The sequence below is a fragment of the Drosophila teissieri genome, chromosome 3R (assembly GCF_016746235.2).
Source record: "Drosophila teissieri strain GT53w chromosome 3R, Prin_Dtei_1.1, whole genome shotgun sequence".
NCBI classification, from domain to species: Eukaryota; Metazoa; Arthropoda; class Insecta; order Diptera; family Drosophilidae; genus Drosophila; species Drosophila teissieri.
The window spans coordinates 10,278,847-10,299,169 of record NC_053032.1 but is presented as its reverse complement, the minus strand read 5'-3'; the positions used below and the strand labels follow the sequence as shown (position 1 = coordinate 10,299,169).

General features: G+C 48.4%; 9 protein-coding genes across 10 annotated transcripts in view; 6 read left to right on the top strand and 3 right to left on the bottom strand.

Annotated features, from left to right (window-relative positions):
- LOC122619239 (serine-rich adhesin for platelets) overlaps window positions 1-6,926 on the top strand; it is a 38,663-nt gene extending 31,737 nt beyond the window's left edge. The window contains exons 5-6 of one of the 2 annotated variants that reach the window (XM_043796035.1): window positions 293-2,982; window positions 5,421-6,926. In XM_043796035.1, the coding sequence (XP_043651970.1) occupies window positions 293-2,982; window positions 5,421-6,508 (3,778 nt within the window). In that variant the 3' untranslated portion in view covers window positions 6,509-6,926. The remainder of the gene's footprint in view (window positions 1-292; window positions 2,983-5,420) is intronic. The other variant, XM_043796036.1, reaches the window with a different exon arrangement.
- Window positions 6,927-7,165: 239 nt separating this feature from the next.
- Window positions 7,166-8,597, bottom strand: LOC122619446 (WD repeat-containing protein 91). Its single transcript, XM_043796400.1, has 3 exons — window positions 8,213-8,597; window positions 8,018-8,158; window positions 7,166-7,956 (listed from the first exon to the last, which is right to left on the bottom strand). Exons 1-3 carry the CDS (start codon window positions 8,454-8,456, stop codon window positions 7,361-7,363), a joined length of 981 nt encoding a protein of 326 aa, XP_043652335.1. The 5' UTR covers window positions 8,457-8,597; the 3' UTR covers window positions 7,166-7,360.
- LOC122619449 (UPF0488 protein CG14286) lies at window positions 8,534-9,342 on the top strand. Its single transcript, XM_043796403.1, has one exon. It carries the CDS (start codon window positions 8,658-8,660, stop codon window positions 9,258-9,260), a length of 603 nt encoding a protein of 200 aa, XP_043652338.1. The 5' UTR covers window positions 8,534-8,657; the 3' UTR covers window positions 9,261-9,342.
- Window positions 9,343-9,537: 195 nt separating this feature from the next.
- Window positions 9,538-10,703, top strand: LOC122619447. The gene is made up of 3 exons (XM_043796401.1): window positions 9,538-9,805; window positions 9,860-10,408; window positions 10,476-10,703. The coding sequence occupies exons 1-3, from the start codon at window positions 9,647-9,649 to the stop codon at window positions 10,701-10,703; spliced, it is 936 nt and encodes a 311-aa protein (XP_043652336.1). The 5' UTR covers window positions 9,538-9,646.
- Window positions 10,704-10,733: 30 nt separating this feature from the next.
- On the bottom strand, window positions 10,734-13,437 carry LOC122619444 (glutamyl-tRNA(Gln) amidotransferase subunit A, mitochondrial). The gene is made up of 4 exons (XM_043796398.1): window positions 13,281-13,437; window positions 12,980-13,227; window positions 12,677-12,919; window positions 10,734-11,777 (listed from the first exon to the last, which is right to left on the bottom strand). The coding sequence occupies exons 1-4, from the start codon at window positions 13,311-13,313 to the stop codon at window positions 10,775-10,777; spliced, it is 1,527 nt and encodes a 508-aa protein (XP_043652333.1). The 5' UTR covers window positions 13,314-13,437; the 3' UTR covers window positions 10,734-10,774.
- LOC122619450 (NADH dehydrogenase [ubiquinone] 1 beta subcomplex subunit 11, mitochondrial) lies at window positions 11,923-12,583 on the top strand. The gene has a single exon (XM_043796405.1). It carries the CDS (start codon window positions 12,011-12,013, stop codon window positions 12,461-12,463), a length of 453 nt encoding a protein of 150 aa, XP_043652340.1. The 5' UTR covers window positions 11,923-12,010; the 3' UTR covers window positions 12,464-12,583.
- Window positions 13,438-13,471: 34 nt separating the features above from the next.
- LOC122619448 (pyrroline-5-carboxylate reductase) lies at window positions 13,472-14,866 on the top strand. The gene is made up of 3 exons (XM_043796402.1): window positions 13,472-13,526; window positions 13,643-14,644; window positions 14,706-14,866. The coding sequence occupies exons 2-3, from the start codon at window positions 13,866-13,868 to the stop codon at window positions 14,767-14,769; spliced, it is 843 nt and encodes a 280-aa protein (XP_043652337.1). The 5' UTR covers window positions 13,472-13,526; window positions 13,643-13,865; the 3' UTR covers window positions 14,770-14,866.
- Window positions 14,815-15,960, bottom strand: LOC122619445 (pre-mRNA-splicing factor 18). The gene has a single exon (XM_043796399.1). It carries the CDS (start codon window positions 15,884-15,886, stop codon window positions 14,864-14,866), a length of 1,023 nt encoding a protein of 340 aa, XP_043652334.1. The 5' UTR covers window positions 15,887-15,960; the 3' UTR covers window positions 14,815-14,863.
- Window positions 15,961-16,189: 229 nt separating this feature from the next.
- LOC122621065 (coiled-coil domain-containing protein 124) lies at window positions 16,190-17,143 on the top strand. The gene is made up of 2 exons (XM_043798802.1): window positions 16,190-16,728; window positions 16,788-17,143. Exons 1-2 carry the CDS (start codon window positions 16,274-16,276, stop codon window positions 16,972-16,974), a joined length of 642 nt encoding a protein of 213 aa, XP_043654737.1. The 5' UTR covers window positions 16,190-16,273; the 3' UTR covers window positions 16,975-17,143.
- Window positions 17,144-20,323: the final 3,180 nt, after the last annotated feature.

The following is a 20,323-nucleotide window of genomic DNA, read 5'->3' as shown; positions in this document are numbered from 1 at the left end:
CCAGAACCATAAATTTAAACCCCAATCAAAGTCGAAATCAAACATCGTGTCTGAAAATTGCTCACAATAATTTTCACGAGGAAGGCAAATCTGTACTACTCACTCTCTCTCTCTCTGTCTCTATCGCTCCGCCCTCTTCATTTCTTCATCTCGCACATGTCCATCCATCATTACCAAAAATGCTAACCAAATACCAAACATATTTTCTCTTTTATGTTCTCTCCTAAACACAATACATATTTGCACAAACGAACAAACAAAAACCCCACAAATAATTCCACCATGTAAACAGCAATGGGGAGTCCAAGAATGCCTCGAATGCCACCTCTCCGGTGGCCCCAGCCCACCAGGCGGAGGCCACCTCGTCGGATGCCAAGAAGTCCAAGAAGTTCGGACGCAGCAAGTCCAGCGACATCTTAAAAAAGGAATCTGCTGCCTTGCCCTACGACAAGGGAAAGAGCACCCTCACCCGGCTGAACTCCCTGAAGCAGTGGGGTCGCAACCGCTTCAAGTTCATGCAGCGCACCGGCGAACTGGGCGACCAGTTGGACACCAGCGGCTGCAGCTCCCAGAACAGTTCCGCGGAGAAGGCGGACAGCCATCATGGCTCGCCGGCGGGCGAGAGCTCCAAGCGCGACATCGACGACGAGTGCGTGGTGCATCATCTGGTGGCCCAGAAGAGTGAATCTCGGTTTTCGCACGAACGAAAGCCTTCGTATTCCTCTTCGGAGAAGAGCATTAGTGTGTCCAGCAGTGGCCAGCTCAGGGGCAGACTGCAACTGTCATCCGGACCGATGGCAGCGGCCCACGTGAAGATGCGGGAAACAGCTACGCTGAACAGGCAGAGGCGAAACGGTCTCCATGCCCTGGCTGGCAAGGAGGAGCAGCCGCATTCCTCGAGCGGCAACTGGAGTGCCAGTTCGGAATCGGGGCGTGCCTCCATTGGCAGCGAGATCACCATGCAGCCGAAGTCAAGTGCCTCGAGTACGTCGTTAAATGTGTCCAGTTTTCAGCCAGGAGGAGTGGGCAGTGGTCCACCATCCTCCATGCTGAGCAGAAGGAGATTCCTGAACACCTCCGCCTCCAGCAGTGTGACCAGTGAGGGCACTGCCACCCCGGAACTTCAGGCGGAGGCAGGTGCCTATCCAGGTCACCTAGATGATGAGACGAGTTCCGCTTACAGCTGCGACACAGAGGGCTACTACACATCCTTTCACATGGACAGCGGACTTCGAACGCTGAAGGAAGAGGAGCCATCACCGATGCCCGGAACTCCGCTCCAGACGAGCCTGCACACCAGCAGCTACTCCTTCGGTAGCCAGTCCAATCAAACAGTACTCAATGCGGAGAGCGAGTATGAGCTGTTTGGCAGAGGATCCACCTCCACGACAACGAGCTCGGCGGGCACTGTGTGCACAGCTCTGATGAGTGGTGCCGCCTCTGGGCCGGATGTGCCCGAGCGGAGTAGTTCGCTGGGCAAGCACAGTGGTCAGAGCCGGAGCCAGAGTACCAGTGCCAGCAGCAGCACGCTGGAGAGGAGTTACAGCAGCAGTACCATTGGAAGCACCCTGGAGCGCACGGGAACCATCAAGAGGAATGTTAAGACGTCGCCAACCAAGGGAGGTGGTGAAGTGTCGGAGATGGATGGCCAACAGGAGCAGGATCAGCAGCAGCAGCTGGAGTTCTCCGAAAGCTCCGATCTGGAGGGCGTGGAGCGCATAGAGCGGATCAAGCAGAAGACGGCCATCAGTTCGAAGAGAATACCCTCCATGTGCATCATCACGCCCACCACGAGTGACGACGATGAGCACCAGGCCAACGATCCGAATCGCACGCTCACCAGCCTCACCATCGATGTGGACCACGAGGAGCAGGACGAGGATGAGGCGGAGCAAAAGACGCCCACGAACAGCAAGGACCACAACCTCAACGAACTGAAGCAGACGCCCACGAAAGCGCTGAGCGGGATGTTCGAGAAACTGAGGGTGAAACTGGTTCCGGGCAAAAGCTCTCCGGCCAAGAATCAAATCCAACCGAAGCCCGCCAACGCGAGTGCCGTGAATGACGACGAGCTTTACGATTTGGCCGGCGAGTACGTCACCATAGCAGACATCAGCAACAATAACAACAACAACAAGCACATCGGACGACGTAACACGGGAATGGGTATATACTATTCCAATGACATAGTTTCCAAGAGGGTTGAACCGTCCACGTCTGCCGTTTCCGAGTACGTTTCGCTGAACGAGCTGCCTCAGCACTTGCGTCGGCACGCGGTCTCGTCGAGATCCTCTCCTCCAGCGGAGAGCGAGGCCTGCGCACAACAACAGCTGCCCGTCGAGCCGGCAGCTGCGACGTCCCAACCACCACCACTACCCCCCGGCGGCAGGACGCAGGGGGTGGGAGAAGGTGTGCCCATGTACGCGGAAATCGGCGAACTGAGCGAAGAGAAGCCGCTCGCATCGATGGCGAATCGTCGACTGCGCCCGAACGCCGAGGGGAAATTGGTCTACGACTCCGACAGTCTGAAGCGGCGCAAGGGTGCACACACCACCTTCGCACCTGGGCCGTACGTGAAGGAAACCGAAAGTGCGCTCCACAGTGCTGAAAGTGCAGCGGCGGCAGTAGCATCGTCACAGGATTCAGGAGCATCCGGAGCCATAAGCAGCACCAAGAGCGCCAAGCTCCTTCTGCTCACCAGCGGCGGACTAATCTCTGGCAATCGCAAGGTGGCCAACGTTAGGCCCATTGTGGCCAAATCCCCGCTCAGCAGGAACGTCAGCGAAATGGCCACCTACCAGGCAAACAGCTATCAGGACCAGAAACAACTCCTGGCCAACCGAACGAATCCCTTCTACGAGACCATTGCCGCTCCCGTGGCCAATCTGATGATGCCCTCGCCGTCGGGCAAGTCCAATTCCTCGACGGGCTCCACAGCCACCAGTTCCTCCTCATCGGCATCGGGTCACTCCGGTGAAGAAGGTAAGCCTGAGCGGCTCCCGTCAGCCAGCAGCCGCCCCTCCGCTTGCTTACCCACAACTAAACCTCAATCCGAATCCGTATCCTTATCTGCATCCGGTTTCCTTGTAAATAACACTGCCACCACTGAAGCGTCTGCCAAGAGCACCCTTAATCACCACATAGCCACCAAGTCAGCGGGCAGCATATCAAGTGTAAGGGAGCATCAGCCCCAGCATCCAAATCAGAACCCCAAAGATGGCGAGTCGAAAGTGAGGGTTGTTGAAATGGAAACTGCCACCCTGGGGGATGCGTTTAAAATGGGGGAGCAAGGGCCACCCCTTCCGCCGAGGGCGAAAGTTAACGACAAACACCCCACCAAGCCCCTATCGATTGACCCAATTGCGCTGCACTTTTCCGTCGCTGGCAATCCCGTCCAGCCGCGCACCGCCCTCAAGCGGAACAACAGCTACCGGCTGGCCAACGATGAGCTCAAACTGGAGATGAACAAGGAGAATCTCTCCGTGTCCTTCGGCTCCGAGAGAGCACCTAGTTCGGGTGCAATGCCCCTTAGTTCCGTGCAGCAGCAGCACGCAACAAGTTCCCTTAGGCTGCGGAACCTGGGCAACCTAGGCAACCTAGGCAACCACCTGCCCACCGCCACCCACTCACCTGGCGGGGAGCGGCGGATAGCCAAGTCCTTTGAGCGCCTGGTGGACGAGTTCTCGCTGTCGCTAACCACGGGTAACGATTCCTCCTATCTAAAGAACAAGTCGCTTGAGAACTTTGATGACTCACCCGCCCTGTTGGCCGTAGCTTCGCCTGAACAAAGGCCAGACAAAATCGCCGCAAACTCCTCAGATTCCGAATCAGAAGAGGACGAGGAGGAGTTGGCCCCGCCCCTCTTCCAGTCCCTGCCGTCCCAAAAGTACCACAAGTCCTTTGTGGACAGTGTGCTGCTGCGCCCGTTCAAAATCATCCTGCCCAGCGACGAGAACGGCAACCGTCGCCAGCGCATTTTACAGAAATTCGAGGTTACTGAGATATGGTAGTTAGACTATCCAGCTCGACTCTTGAGCAAACACTACAACAAAAACCCACACAAAACCCTAATTGCCGAGATTGGCACGGCTCAAAGGAGCGCCGGACCCTTGAGCCACCCATGTAGTGTGTGGGCCTCATTAAAGTTGCATGCACTTGGCCAGACCCGTGCGTGTTCAATGGGCCAAGATGGGGGTCTGTTTGGTACTGTCCTGGGGTTCAATGTTCACACTTGATATGCTCCAAGCTGTGCTCCTATTTAAAAGTTAATTTCCCTGAAATCTACACTTGCATATACACTTATAAACCAGCTGGCTTTCGAGACTTAATAACCTGCGCTGTTTATACAGTTTGCACTGCAATACCTTTATGCAGAATTGAAATAAACTTAACTAAACTTATTCATACTCACAAAGTTTTATTTTAAATCCAAGCGTGTGTATAAACAAAGTATTATTGCCTCTCGTTTTTAATTTTTTGTCCCCCGAATTATGCTCGTTTAATTAGTTATGTGTGTTCTTAACATTAGAATTACTGAATAATACATGTTAATTGTTTACCCATAAGTATGTTTGTAACTAATTATAATTAACATAAACCAACACATGATTATTGTACATTTTGTAAAGTTTTTTGCACCGTTCACGTCTTGTACATCCACTTAATACTCAACTACAACGTTTATTACTTAAGTTTAAGTTCCACGACTATGATGCTAATTTTTCGAGTTTTTTATTTCGAATTTCCTACTCATTTTCCAAATTACTCGGACTGTGAGGCGTGCAAAAGACTTCTATTGCATTTTCTTAACCAAATTGCTTGTGTGTTTGTATATGTTATAGAGTAGTAGTAGTTTTTTGCACACCCCGTCCGACTAACGAATGATCAATAGTAGTTGCACGAGTAGCTGAAAGATAAGCACATGGCCTAAACAAGTTAAGTTCTCGGCTAAGTTCAACCACATTCCATAAACGAAATCCAATTTACCACCGATCGTAAGTAATGTTTAAAAAAGAGAATAAAATGAACACAAACGAAAATTCGGCATTGACATTATCATTGGCATTTGGTTCGCGGTAAAGGTATCCCCATACTTACAGTCGAACCATCCCACCCAAAAGCATTTATGCATTTAAGCATCCACCACCACAATCGCAAATTTTCATCCCAGCACCCATGCACCAATCAGCATTTGTAAATACTCGCTCAGTTCATTGGGATTGGGGATTTGGGACTGGGACTCCGAGGTAATGTCATCCGAAGCACCCAGGTACGTATGGAACCGCTTGCCCCGAACGCTTGTTATATTTGATAGCCCTAACGACGATCTGCACTTGAAACCGCACACTAATCTCAAGAGGAATATTGGCTACAAAAAAGAGACTAGAATCTAATCCGCGCAATCATTCTTCTATCCGCAGGGTATCAACGTTTCTCTAATATCTATGAGCAAGTGCAGCCAGCACCGAGCACCCAGCCACAGGAAGATGCGACTGCCACGCCCTTCCAGCGCAGTGCACCCATCTACTGGACACTGCAGAATCGCCGCAGCCAGCCAAGGCCACAGCCCCCTGGCAACGTGACCTGCCGGGATGACCTCTACGCCACGCCCATTCGACGGGCCGACCGACTGCCACGCCCAGTGGCTGCAGCTGCGTCAACAGCAGCGGAAGGCAACAGGAGCAACATATCGCCAATAGTGCCAAGGAATCGTGCAGGAGCCTTCCTCACCTCCACGCCCACGAGGAGCGGAGAGGCAGAACGAGATCCGGAGAACACGCAACTTCCCCCCATGAAGCAGCCATCCCGCAACTGGACTGATGACGCACCCGAACGCCTCAATACCTGCGCCGATCGCATTGGCCAAAGCAAAACCACGCTTATGGACTTTAAGAAGCTGCTGCTGGCCAAGTCCGCCAAGGCGAGTCCGATTCAGAGGAAGGTATCCGCCGTGGAGCTTCTGAAGAAGCCGACCCAAGCCACCGCACCGCCGCCCGTTTTAAAACCCAGTGGGCCCGGACAGAAAGTAGCATCAGCTGGGAGCAAACCGACGATCAACACCAGCCTAAAGCTCCTAGATCTGAGCGGCTCACCCAAGACTTTCGCCAACCGGAGGATGCTTCGGCAAGGGCAGTTTGGATCGCCCTCTAAGACCTTTGCTCCAAAGATGCGAGGTCCTGTAAACATGGTGGCTGCTGCAGCGGCACCACCGCGAACTGACATCATGTCCACCACGATTCCGGAGGCGAATAGCGAGGAGGATCACTCCAACACCAGCGGAGGATCGCGAGCCAGTTCTGAGGCGGGCGAGACCGTGCCCTCGAGCTTCGACTTGAAGAGGAACTTCTTTTTGCAAACCGAGGAGAACAACTTCATGCGCGGGGAGCTGAAGCCCAGCTTTGCTAGGTCAAATAAGGCAGCTGGAGGTGCCAACACCGAAGGCGGCAACAAGTACGTGGCAGCTCCGGTAGCGAATCCTCCATTGCCCTCGTTTGAAACGGCGTTGTAGAGTGGGTCTAACCCACTGCTGTAGCCAGCTATAATACATATTCCATAAGAAAAGATATCCATAATCAGATGAGCAATTCCCTTCCGTAGCCAAGCCGAAACTGCATTTATTGACGGACGGAAACGAGTCAGAAGCGATGCTACTTTATGCAACATATACATATATCACTATATATACACAACACCTTTATACAATAAATTGTATTTTTTAAATTGTGCTGCTTGTATAAACGGAGATGTTTTATACACGAATACGAATCGTCTATACACCTACAATATATTTATTTGTAATTTTACGTTATTTATTGCAATTATGTATTACGCTACACGCATTGCTCCTTGTTTTGTAGTACACTTGTACGTCTACGAACTGATGAGAATCGCTTATTGATTAAAAAACATTAGATAACACTTGAAAACTGCTGGAATATTTTATTGGGAGGGTTTATTTGTATGTTCAATGTGGGTAGATAAAGAACTTAAAGAAACTTCTAAAGGAAGGCTGTTAGTCACCCTAAAAGCGGAATTTAAATTGTAAAAAATCATCCCAGAAAATGTTATAGACATGCAACAATGTGAATACAATTTATTGAAATTTATTTTATATATTTTGTTAATGTACATATATTGAAATCTATGAACATAAAATATTTGGGTATTCAGCGTTTATGGTTCAGTTTTATTTTTTGTATGGTATAGCGGTAGAACAAAATGTTTAATCTATGTGGAATGTCTACGAATTAACTAATTTAAAAACTAAAGTGGTACATTTTGATCTCGACGCTTTTATATTTGTAATAGAGACTTAGGACAACCTTTTGGAAAAGTGATGTATAGTTACCTGTGTAGGTTCCTAAATCCAACTGCGTCCCACGCTGCCAGACCTGCGTTTGGTAGACTTTTCGCCCAAGGAACTTGCTGTCTGTTCCTTGCGTCCCATCACAGGCGAACTGCCCGATCCGATGTTACGGATTAACTGCTTGAGGCTTCGCGCCTGGGCGTCGCTGGCCTGGCTCACGCTGTTCGCCTCGGAGGCAATGATGCAGAAATCGTCCACTATGTGTCCGGGAGGACTAATGTCGAAGGGCAAAATGTCGCTTAGGCTCTGCTGCTGGCGATATACGCTGCGTCGTCGGGCTCCATTATCGGTCCCACCGCCGAGAGAACTTCCGCTTGCTCCGGCGGCCACAGTTCCTGATTGCTGCTGGGTCATCTGGTGCAGCTCCTGCTGCAAGTTGAGTACCCGGGTGCGGAGACCTGCGTTGTCTTCACTAAGTCGCTGCATGTGGGCCGCCTCCTGCTCCGCACGCACGAATGTGGGCTGCGGCAGACACTGGTATACAGTGGTCAGGAAGTTGCGCAGCGACAGAAGCAACGTATCCTGCCATTGCTTGGTGAAGAACAGGGCAAAAGCTGGCGACTCCTCGGCGTTCTTGCAAAAGGGAAAGTCTGAAGATATTTGGACGTCATTAACATGGTGATGATCGGTGGTATCGTTACAGATATTTACAGAACCAATCCTTCCACTCGCTTTGCTGCTGCAGATCGCCTGCCAACTTGTTAAAGAACTCGGACACCTTCTCAGGGCGATTGCTACTGTAGGCGGTCACCAGGTAGTATTTAAGGAGGCTGTTTTCCAGTTTCTTGACAGCTGGAAGTTTAATAATCATAAATTAAAGGGATAGTGTTCGAAAGAAGAACTTACCGACGGCGTAGGAGTGCTCCAGCTTGGAAAACATGTTGTTGTCCAGGTGAAACCACAAACTCCTGAGAGCCTGAAGGTCGGACGTTTGAACGGCAATGTTGAATTGCTCCAGGATTCGTTCTGCACGGAAATGCTGGTCCTTTTCAGTACGCTGCTCCACGTCGAGGGCCTTCAAGGTGCTGGAGAAACCTCGAAAAACTAGGTATTCCCTAAGCAGATTGTCTAGGAAAGCGACTTGTGCCATTGCTAGACTCTTTATTTAATAACTTATTAGCTTTTACAAAAGATTCACAATAAAGGTAAATCCAAGAAGAAGACGAACAGCTGGCGGCGCAGAGTTGCCAGACTAGAGACTTTGCTGTCACAAAAACATCGAGAGGCACAGCTTGTTTGTCCATCTCTAACTGTCCAAGAGCACATTTTGTAAACATTGAAGTTTTTAGCCATGCACAAACGAAGAACCGCCAAATCGATTAATAAGCCACCGCCAATCCAGGGAGCAATCAAGAAGCCCACGCCGGTGGTGGAACCTCCTCCAATCGACGAGAACCTAGTCACCCAGTTCGAAGTGGAGCTCTGCTGGTGTGTGCAGCAGTTGCAAACCGCCCTTGAAAGCGGAAAACTGGCCCAGAAAGTGGCCGAAGATACCGCCAAGAACATAAAGGTCCTGACCAGCTCAACAGCGCCGCTCATCAGAAAGCGGCAGGTGATGAAGCTAGCCCTGGGCGACTACCGAGCGAAGATGCAGCAGGAGGAGCAGAAAATGCTTCTAGCCTCCAGGCAAATCAAATTTACACCTACGACTGAAGCATCCAAAAAGTCTAGCTTCGTGAAGAAGTCGGCACTCTTAACATCCGGAAAGGACTTCCGCTTCAACTTTCCCTCTCCCGCCGAAGGCACCAATTCAAACGAGCCTCATTCAACCAAGGACTTCAATCCCAGCAGCCTTCAACCAGTTGAACCCGGAAGCCCTTTCAAGTTTAACTTCATTATTGCAGAGGATTCGGCCAACGACATTAGTTTCAGCGGTCTGAACTTAAACAAGTAATGAATCACAATAGCCTGAATGATGTTAGTTTTTCTAATTCGTACTCTATACAAATAAAAAAAATATATAGCATTTATCGAAATTAAATAAGAACTTTAATGCATAAATGTATGGCGATTCAAAACCATTACCATTTCAGCCTTTAAGGCACAAGAAATAAATATTAATTCGCAATTGCTATATTTAATAATTACAGCTACACTTGATAATTGATTTTAAAATATTTAGTTTCACTGTTCGAACGCCATTCACTGCATTTTTCACTATTTCTAAGGGAAGCTAAGTGAGGACTTTTTTTGCGCCCAGTGTGTTTGTCGGATTTATTTATAGCTTTGCAGAGAGTATTTCCATGCTATATTTACGTACATTGGTGAAGTCAAAAGACTATGGATGAGAAGGGATTCACTCAGTCCGATTCAAATCTGCAAATGGCCAACAACGCCCGCATCGAGCACACGTCCTCCGAGAGACATGAAGGAGACGCCACCTGTGTGGCGTACTTCGATGGACAGCTGTTCTCCGGAGGCGCCGACGGTAAAATACGAGTGGGTATCAACCGGTTTCTGCGATTCTTCCTCAGCTAATGTATTCCTCTGCAGATATGGTCTCCAGAACTGCAACTATTGGCCTCTGTGAACGCTCACGAGGCGTACATATACTGCATGGCCATCAATCAGCACGGAAAGGTCTACTCGAGTAGCTGTGATGGCCAGGTGCACTTCATGCTGCCTCCCTATGGAGACGAGTCAGTGCAGGAGCTATTCCGCTGCGACGACGCCATCCAGGCCATGTACTGTGACGGATCCGTGCTTTACACGGGCGATGACAAGGGTGTGGTGACCACTTGGACCAACGATCGCATGCTCTTCAAGTACAGCCTGGTGGAGGAGGTCAAGTCACTGGCCGGCGAGCAGAATCTCATTTACACTGTTCGCGACCTGGACGTGGTGGTGTCCCAGGTGGCGGAGGGCAAGTCCGGAAAGTACAGCAATAAGGCGGTGATTCCAGGTAAGTCTCCGCTCCAACTTCTTGGGCCATTGGTAGATGGCAAGCGCAGCTATCTGGCCTTTCCCGATCGCTCTGGGATGGGTTTGCAACTTGTGAACAACCTTTCGCAGCAACAGTACTCCAAAATTTGGGAATTGCCGGTGAGTTTGCAGTATATGTATCTAGATCCAAGCTGTTATACACGACAGACTTTTGATCTAATTTTAGGACTGCCATGAGTGGATCGTAAACGCCCTTTGCGGGAATGAGACCTATTTGTACTCCGGCGGCTATGACAAAAAAGTTAAGGGGTGGACCGATCTGGGAGCGGGAAAGCCAAAAGCCCTGGGCGAGGTGGAAGTGGGTAGCTGTGTAAACAGCATATGCTGTGGAGCCAACAACACTGTATACATAGCAAGCAGCGACGGATATATTCGCAGTGCGAAGTTTGTATAGTTTAATGGCCATCTTGTCGTCTCAGAGAATAGGAAACCCTCTTAACAATTAAACAGGATTTATTCAAAGTTTTATAAACTGTTTTTATACTCTTGGGTGTGCTCCAGGCTGTCGAATTCCACCTGCGCCTCTATCCATCGTGCCACAGTAAGCAGTAACTGCTCGTTGAGGCTGTTGCTCATCAGCTGAAGGCTCAAGGGCAATCCTGCCCGGGACAGACGAATGGGTATAGACACGGCGGGAATCCCAGCCATGTTGGCGGGCTGAGTGCAAAAGTCCTGAACGGCACACTGGTCTCTGTTGGTCAGGGAGGCGAAGTCCTTGTACAGCGGAGCCTCCGTAAGAGTGGTCGGTGTAAGTAGGATATCCACGCGTTCTTCTTGGGCCGAAGAATCAAACACTTTAGCAAAGTCCTCTGCAATAAGGCGGCGCACCCGCAATGCCTTCTCAAAGTAGTGGTCATAGTTCTTTTTCAGCAGCAGAAAGTTTCCCGTAAGAATGCGTGTCTTCACCACCTCGTTGAATCCCTCGGCCCTGGAAAGGGCATACAACTGCTCCGTGCTGCGCTCGTCTGATGCCCGATGGCCGTACTCGATTCCATCGTACCTTGCCATGTTGCTGGCCACCTCGCACTGATTAAGAATGGAGTACACGAATATACTTGATGCCGTATTGGGCAAGGAAACCTGTCTGACGGATGCACCGCTACACTCCAGGAGATCGGCCACCTTAGACCACGTTTCCAGAACTTCGGCGGAAAGACCGTGGCAATGGTATTCTTTTGGTATTCCTATGCGCACAGTGCTCAGGTCAATTTGCCCGACTTCCGGCAGATTCAGCCTGATGAAAGGTTTCCTGATCGTTGTAGAGTCCAGTTGATCCTGCCCTGCCACTGTATTCAGTACCGCTACGCAATCGCTAACGGAGCGGGCGAAAATGCCGGGCACGTCCATGGAATTGACTAGTGGGATGAGTCCATGGCGGGAGACGAGGCCGTAGGTAGGTTTTAGGCCCACTACACCGCAGTATGAGGCCGGGTTTCGAGTGGAGCCGCCTGTGTCCGAACCAATTGCTCTGGAATATAAGAAGTAATTTTATTTAAATTTATTTCCAGAAAAGTTTCTTGGAGTTCAAATTAAGGCGGTTCGAATTAAAATACCGAATAAATACTACACCGAGTGGCAATCCCCTCGGCCAGCTGACAAGGTGCAGCAAACGTTCACACTGCGCAGCTGTCAGAAATCGAGCGATTAAGGGAAAACTCGATTATTTACGAAATTTGCGACTAAAATTTCTTCCCCAACGCGATGTCTGCGCTGTTCCGTCTGACCAACCGCGCCGTGGCGCTACAGCGTTCCCTGGTGGCCAACCAGGCGGCAATGGTTCGGGCAATCAACACGTCCCCTAAGAAGGATGAGACCATCACGGCCCCCACTTCTCTTACGACGGAGGATTTCGCCAATCCGAGTCCAAAGAACTGGCAGAGCTACGGATTCGACTACAAGGACCAGGTCGAGGATCGCAAGGCCACCAAGTCGACGTTCTTCTTCACGGTCACACTGTGCCTGGTGTGGGGCACCTTCTACTGGGCCTACCTGCCCGACACTCAGTTCCGCGACTGGGCCCAGCGTGAGGGCTTTTTAGAGCTTCGCCGGCGCGAGCAGGCCGGCGTGGATCTGGTCAGCCCCAACTACGTGGACCCCGCCAGCATTACATTGCCCTCGGACGAGGATCTGGGCAACACCGAGATCATCATCTAAACATTTAGTGCCCCTAAACTTAGTCTGTTATGTAATGCGAATGCGAAGTGCGGTCAGTGCGAGTCCGCTCATAATCCGTTAATAAATCTGCAGTCTCGGCGTGGACACAGCTGCCTTTTAGACCTCTGGTGATTAATTTTGGTCAAATATGCAACTTTTTCTACCATCGAGTTTGAGGTTAGGTGTTCAAAACATAAACAAGCTAGTACTCACGCATAACAAAGACCCGCGGCCACGGCGGATGCAGAGCCTCCGGAACTTCCGCCCGCGATGCGCCAGTGATCCTTGTCAAGGTCTTCGCTCCAGATGTTCTTAGTCGGTCCGAACAGAGAGTCTACTGTGCCGGCGCCCATGGCAAATTGATCCATATTGGTCTTTCCCAGGACTACAGCGCCGGCTTGCTTAAGTCGGGAGCACACAGTTGCATCGTAGGGCGGCACAAAGTCTTCGAGCATCCTGACAACGAGTACTACAAGGATAATATTGCTGTGATGCAGGGTTCCCATGGTCTCCTACCTAGAAGCACAGGTGGTGTGAACATCTTTGGTGCAAAAGTTGTCCTTTATGGCAATGGTGACTCCATCAAGATCACTAATCGGTTGCCTTAGCTTATAGCGCTCCTCCGATTCCTGGGCCTGCTGGGCCGCCTGTTCCGGCGTGAGGCGCACAAAGGCATTTAGGGTCTTCCACCTAAGGGCATCTTGCAGAGCTTCTTCAGTCACCCGGCGAGGAGACAGCTGACCATCCGAATAACTGGCCGTTAGCTGTTAAGTACCCTGGGTTAAAAGTTGTTTGGCTGTATGGTAAGTGAACCCACTTGTTTTATACTCCACTGTAAATGACGCCGCATACTTTTCAGCTTGAAATCAGCTTTATTCCAACTAATTCACCAAATTTTCGGAGAGCAATCCGCGGAAGAAATCATAACAAATAAATTTAAGTTTCAAGAATGGCAAGCTTATCTGGTATTTTTGTTTTTTGGGCAACAAATATCTGGTCACACCAAAGCTCATGGGAGTAACTTCAGGGATTGAAAACAAAAATTAAAAATATTTTTAAAAATGTAAATATTATACCAAGATATAATTAATTTTTTTCTGAATCCACATTAATCATATTATAATTTTTTTGCGAGTTAAAGTATATGATTTTTAATATCAATATATTGTAATCATTCAGGTGCTAGCCCCTCAAAATAATGTTTCCTAGCTGCGCCCCTGCAACCGGCAGCTGTTATTGATTAGAGGAGCGATAAAAATCCAGCCACCTCAAATATTGACACTAGGACAAGCTTGAGGGCTATAAAGTTATCTAACATCAATCAATTGCCTATAATCATCTGAAGGGCCTTCTAATATATTGTGCAAAGACATCGCTAGAGCCTGAAACCGTTCATTTAAGCATGGCCAAGTTGGACGAAAGAATCGGCTTCATCGGAGGCGGAAACATGGCCTTCGCCATAGGATCCGGACTGGTGCGCTGTGGAATCGTGAAGGCCAGCCAGGTGCTTGTCTCCGGTCCCCACATCGAGAATTTGCAGCGTTGGCGGGATCTGGGAGCTGTGACCTGCGACGACAACTGCAATGTCCTGGAGCACACGGACATAGTATTCATTTGCGTAAAGCCGCACATGCTATCAACGTGCGCGGACCAGCTTAAGTACAAGCATGTTCCGTCGGCCAAGGATGCCAACAAGCTGGTGGTGTCGGTTTTGGCGGGAACCAGCCTCCAAACGCTGGAGGAGGCCTTCAGCTTCATGGGCAGTTCGGAGCTGAAGGTGATCCGCACCATGCCCAACACATCCATGCAGGTGGGCGAGGGCTGCACTGTTTACACTGGCAACGCACGCGTTTCGCATCACGACTTGGAAAAGATTCACCTAATGCTCAATGCCCTGGGACTGGCACAACAGGTGCCAGAATCCATGATCGACGCCGTCACCGGGGTAGCTGGATGCGGTCCGGCCTTTGTTTACACTATTATAGAGGCACTGGCCGATGGCGGAGTAAAACAGGGCGTCCCGCGTCAGATGGCTCTTCAGTTTGCGGCTCAGACACTTCTGGGAGCGGCCAAAACCGTGTTACTCACTGGCAAGCATCCAGCGGTGCTGCGGGATGAGGTCTGCTCTCCCGGTGGTGCCACCATAGTAGGCGTTCATGAGCTGGAAAAGGGAAACCTGAGGTGGTTTACCATGAAGCTGTTTATTGCACTGTTGCTCAATTGCTTTCTTCCTTGCTTTCAGGTCTACTTTAATAAACGCCGTGGAGAAGTCTTCACAGCGCTCCGCTGAACTGGGAAAGAAGTAAAACTGTAACTAATGCGGAACCCCCCTTGCTCTCTACATACAAAGTTAAACGCTTGATATTGGTATTACAATAATGACTAACATAAAGCTCTAGTTTATTCGCGATCCTTCTTACTGACATACTCCACGCATTTGGAGGGATCGGTGGGAAAGTACTCCTGGCACTTGGTCATCAGCCGTTTAAGTCCCTGGATGTACTTGCGCTGTGTTTCGTCGTTCATTACGTGGGCCACATTTTTTGAGAAAATCTTTTCGCGACCCGTACGAGCGTGGATGCCCACCATAGTGACACCAATGGGCCAGGGCGCGTTTCCGATGGCCATTTCTAGGTAGGCATCGCTGGCTGTGATGTAGTTGCGGTTGAGCAGGTGCTTGCAGATGTCTCGCAGACTGTCCAGAATGTCCTCTGGAAGAGTGTGGTGCTTCAGTTTGCGAAACAACGGCTTCACGTACTCCTTAGTCTGCGTGTAGATGACGCGGGTCATCTTCACCTTAGTGGACATCTTCTCGTGCTTGCTGTAGTTGGCAATCTGATCGTTCCAGAGCTTAAGCAGGAAGGTAAGTAGTGTGATGATCACATCCATGTCGTAGTCCTTGTTGCGGCCCATCTTTTGAGCCATTGTCTGTATGCTCTCCCACGACACGGACTCGTCCAGCTCAGCGAAGTCCGACTTCTTGTCTTCCTTGGTGGTGGGTGTGTTAGCGAACATCTCCTGCAGGTAGGCGGCGTCTACCTGCTCCATGGCCTCCTGGAAATCGTTGCGGAAACCACGATTGGCCTCTGGTTGCGAAATCTCGCATTGTCGCAATCTATCAAAGGCCTCGGGCTCCGTCTCACCAAATATAAGGATGGGTTCTCCGCGTTCCCTAAGCCTCCGGATGACCTCCGTGCGCGGCAATATGTTCTGGCCATCGGCCACAAAACTGTAGGCGCCCTCCGTGGTCTGTCCTTGTGCTTCGACGGATTCCTGCTTTTTGTAGCCCACCTTCTGGAGCACTTCCTCTGTGTTCTTGGCGTTCAAGTCACCGCGCCTAAAGTACTTCTTATTTTCGTCCACCAGCTGCTTTTGCTCCAGCAGCTTGCGCTTTCGAGCTATTTCAGCTTTCAGAATATCCATTTGAATGCGATTTGTTGTTTATAACAATGTGGAGTAACCAAAACAAATGCCTTAGATTATAGTGAGACCAGGTTTAGAATGCTTATATACAACAGCGGTCACTAAGATAGCTATTTTAGTTTATTTCTTTTATTTTTATATTGAGATTCTAAGAACCGTAATCAACTATAAGATAATGAAACATGTCTTGAATCATTTTATTAAAATGAATTTTGAATATATTTCAGCTGAAATACTGTATTTGAGGTAGTTAATTTTCTAGTATTTCTTTTCCGGTACTCTTCGGTAGTTTAGCACTTTAGCCTTGCAGCCTTGGTCACACTGGCTCCAAATCAATAAAAAAAAAATAGACAACATTTTAGGAACGAATTCATTATAAAGGACACAATGCCAAAGAAAATGGGAATCAACTCAAAGGCGGTGGAGGCCCGCGAGCGCAAGGAGGCCACCAAGAAGGCCACGCAGGAGAAGAAGACCAAGGAGGCAGAGGATCGCCTGTGGCGCGATGACGATAAGAATCTTGCCAAGAAACAACAGCGCAAGGACGAGGAGGAGCGCAAGCGGGCCGAGGCGGCCAAGCGAAAGTCGGAGGCCAAGGCGCTGCTAGACCAGGAAATGTCCTCCATCAACACGCAGCGCAAGCAGCCGTTGGCCAAGATCAACCGCCAAATGATTCTTGAGGAGATGGAGAAGAAGCAGCGCGTAATCGAGGCCATCAACGAGGCCAACAAGCCTGTGGCCGCGCGAGTGGTGGTCCAAAATCACATCGAGGAGAATCTAAACCGATCCATGGCCGACACGGATGTGGCGTCCAACATTGACGAGGCCCTGGTGGTGCTTAGGTGGGTACCCTTAATGACACTTGTTGTATTCATATTAATTATCTTTTATTCAATTATAGTGTAAATGACAGCGAAGAGGACAAACATCCCGAGAAGCGAATGCGTGCTGCCTATAAGACCTTTGAAGCCAACAATCTGCCCCGCATTAAGGCTGAGAATCCCTCACTTCGCATGTCCCAGTGGAAGCAACTGCTGATGAAAGAGTGGAACAAGTCCCCGGACAATCCTTTTAACCAGGCGCGCTAAGTGATCCAAGGACGAATTTCATCGACACCGCAACGAGTGTGCGTACTCTAGTGACTGTTTGCTGCCTAGCAGCAAAGAAATATTCAAATCGTTCTGTAGCACCTTTGAACTATACGCAGAATGTAGTATATAAAAAAATGTGGACGGAATAAATTTATTTATTTACTAAGCCCAGTGAGTAGAATTTGTGTTGATTGCAAAAGTGGTTAGCTATTATTATAATATTATATTATAATTATTATAATATAACTACTTTAAATCTCAGTTAAATGGATAGGAAAAAAACAAAAATTTGGGATATCTCAAACAATATTTACAACCAACTTACTTCTATAACTATTTCATATAAGAACCTAATGACCTAGAAATATAGGTAAATATGTAAAAACTGATCCTTAGTTTAAAATTCTACTTATTTTTTCATATTTTGTGCACAAATCTTGTAATGACTTCTCTTAAAAAATACGTAATGTGAGGTGAAGAAAAAGTTCATTATGCAAGATATCAATAAAATTGCAAGAAAATCGGGCAAATAAACATAGGATTGGATAACTAAGATCCGAAAGTGATAACAGACAGCATTCCTCCTCTTATTGAATGCCCGATTTTTATTTGCCAGCGGTTGAAAACTTTGTGGCCCTGAATCCAATTCCGGTTGCGTTTCTGAATGAAGTAATTATATGTATTGCTTTGATTGCTGTTGTCGTTCGAGCGTTTTGTCCATTACTTTTTTCAGTGGTGCAAAATACAGAGAATAATAAGTGCTTCCGCTTTCACTGTTTGCTGCTTGGAAGTTTGGTGTCGTTTCTTGGACCAGAGCCGCCAAAATATTTTGCTGGTTCGTCGAACAAATGCACGTAACATCAGCCAGTTAAGTATGAGCTTTAAGTCATTAGGCACCTCTTTTTGCGCATTAAATGCGATTTTATATAAGATATTAGGGCTTAATTGTCCGATTTTCCAAATAAAAAGTTTCTGTCTTAATAGCTGTGCCTGGTCAGCTTTCGTTTACAAATACCAATTGTTGTCCAGGGCCAAACCATTCAAGTGTAAGTACGCAATTATGTTCTGAGAAGAAACTTTCTTGATCAATTAAGACTTTTGGCTCTGAAATCTTTTAATCTAACTTTCTTATCACAAGAACCGAATACATTTCGCTCTTATAGGGGTCCCTCGGAAGCGGCTCGTAAAATCTTTGATTGCAGTTAACAATTAAATTGTTCCACTGCAGTAGATTTGATTTTTGAATTTCCACCACCAGTTACGAGTTAACAGGGGCTCTGTTAACCGTTTGTAACAGCTGCCAGCCGTCTTACCTGTTGGCAGTGCTTTCTTTTTAATAAAAATTTCTTTTGTCGTCGCACAACTTCATTCAGTGTGTGGCCGTTGAAGGCAGCGGTCGCGTCGTGGTCTTCTCTTCAGATTCTTTCGCGGCAGAAATGCAAATACCAGAAATTCAATATTGAACGCGAGCCGAGAGAAAAGAAAAGTGCGAGACGTGTTTGGAAAATCGAATCGAATTTCGTACGGCACCGTCAACGGAAATCGCAACAACGGTAATTGTTGTGTGTGCTCGGTGAGCTCTTCCATTCGCCGCGAGTGTGCCTGTGTGAACTCTATTGGTTTCTAAACAATCAACTAATTGTGGAATACTTAGGGCCACCACAGCCAAGGATATCAGCCAGGTTCAGCCAGTTTGCGGGTAAGATTTGTGGGTTAAGCGGTTAGGAATGTTTGTCGGCCATTACGGTTGCAGCTAATGCTAATTAGCTGCACTCGACAAAGCACAAAAAATAAGCAAACTGCAGCGGGCTGTTGCTGGTCACCAGCTGGAAATCAGGGCAAGCCCTGCAACCCACACGAGTTCGTGCCTTAAGTCTTTTGTTCAGCCTCCGCTTTTTTGTCGCCGGCCCTTGCACATCTGGTGAAAAAACGTTAGTTGAGTTTTTGTAAGAGAATAATTATGTACGCAACTACTTGCAAAAGACGGCTTTTTATTTTAGTCGAGATCTCGCGATGCCATACTTTCCTCTCCATCAAATTCGGTTGACCTACAAATCGTGGACTACATGCTAATTGCCGCTAACTTGTTTCCGAGATTCCGCATTCCGCTGGCCAAAAAATTTTCAGGTTCATTGACCATCGCCTGGCGTTATGTAAAGTGCAAAGTAATTGAATTCTGGTAATGAATTCACACTTTGCATGAGATTCAATGGGTTGCGTGTCGGCGGCTGTTATGCACTGGGCTCGAATTATTCAATACACAGACGAGGAGATAACGAGATCAATTGGCAGCCAACCGTTAGCTAATTTATTACTTTTCCAAAAGGTCGGAGCAGCGTTCCCAATAGGGAAGGAGTCCGCCGCCTGATTTATAGCCATCGCCAGCGACCCAAATTGGCTGGCAAGCCAGAATCATACTATATGCTTAGCTATGCCGGGCCAAACAAAAGCGGAATCAGAAGCAGAAACAGAACTTGGAGCCAACCCATTTACTGGATGGAACGCGCGGGCGCAGCAATTTCTAATGCCGCAGCTATTGCAATTGCATTAAAAACAACCCAGCAACCAGCCAAGTGAGCCAAAAAGCCAAGTGACCATAAAAGCAATGCCAGAGGCAGCAGGCCTAAACCGAATTACACTGGAGATCTGGCCATTTATGGGTGCTTCTTCTCTAGCCGAGGAAGTCACACTTGGCCACCAAAAACGAACTGACAGCCTTGAAAGATTTATTGGCCGACCAGATCGGTGACGTGCGGCGATTCTGCAAAATGGGATACGTCCATCGGCGAACATAGTCAATCATCGCTCGCTTATCGGCCTTATCGCTGCTCTCTGAAATTGTTTTTCAAATCGGGCATCCTCGGCACTTTCCTTTTTATTTGAGCCATTGCGGCTCGTGCTTATACATTTGTTACACCGTGAAAAACTTTATAACGAACTGAAGGTAATTGTCGACAAATCACTCACATCATTCACAAAACTAACAGTAATAATTGCTAAGAATTAAATACAAATTTAAAAAGATATACTTCGAAAAGTATAGCAAACTATCCAGCTGTCACTGTGTGCCGACCAGCTTTTCTGTACGCTTTTTCTTTAAATCAGCACTTGAGCAGTTTCCATTTGATGGCACGGACAGTACTTTAATAATAACAATTCCATTGTACAATTCATATGGTCTGCGCATGTGTGCAGCGCATAATTTCCTCGCTTTGTGCCATAAGTTGTTGTAAATTTCGATTCGCCGTCGTCGACTTCATTAAAACTAATAAAATAGCAACAAATGCAAGTTTTGGAGTGTGTGTGTGTGGCATTTGAAGTGCTCGGCTTGAACTTCACACTCTGG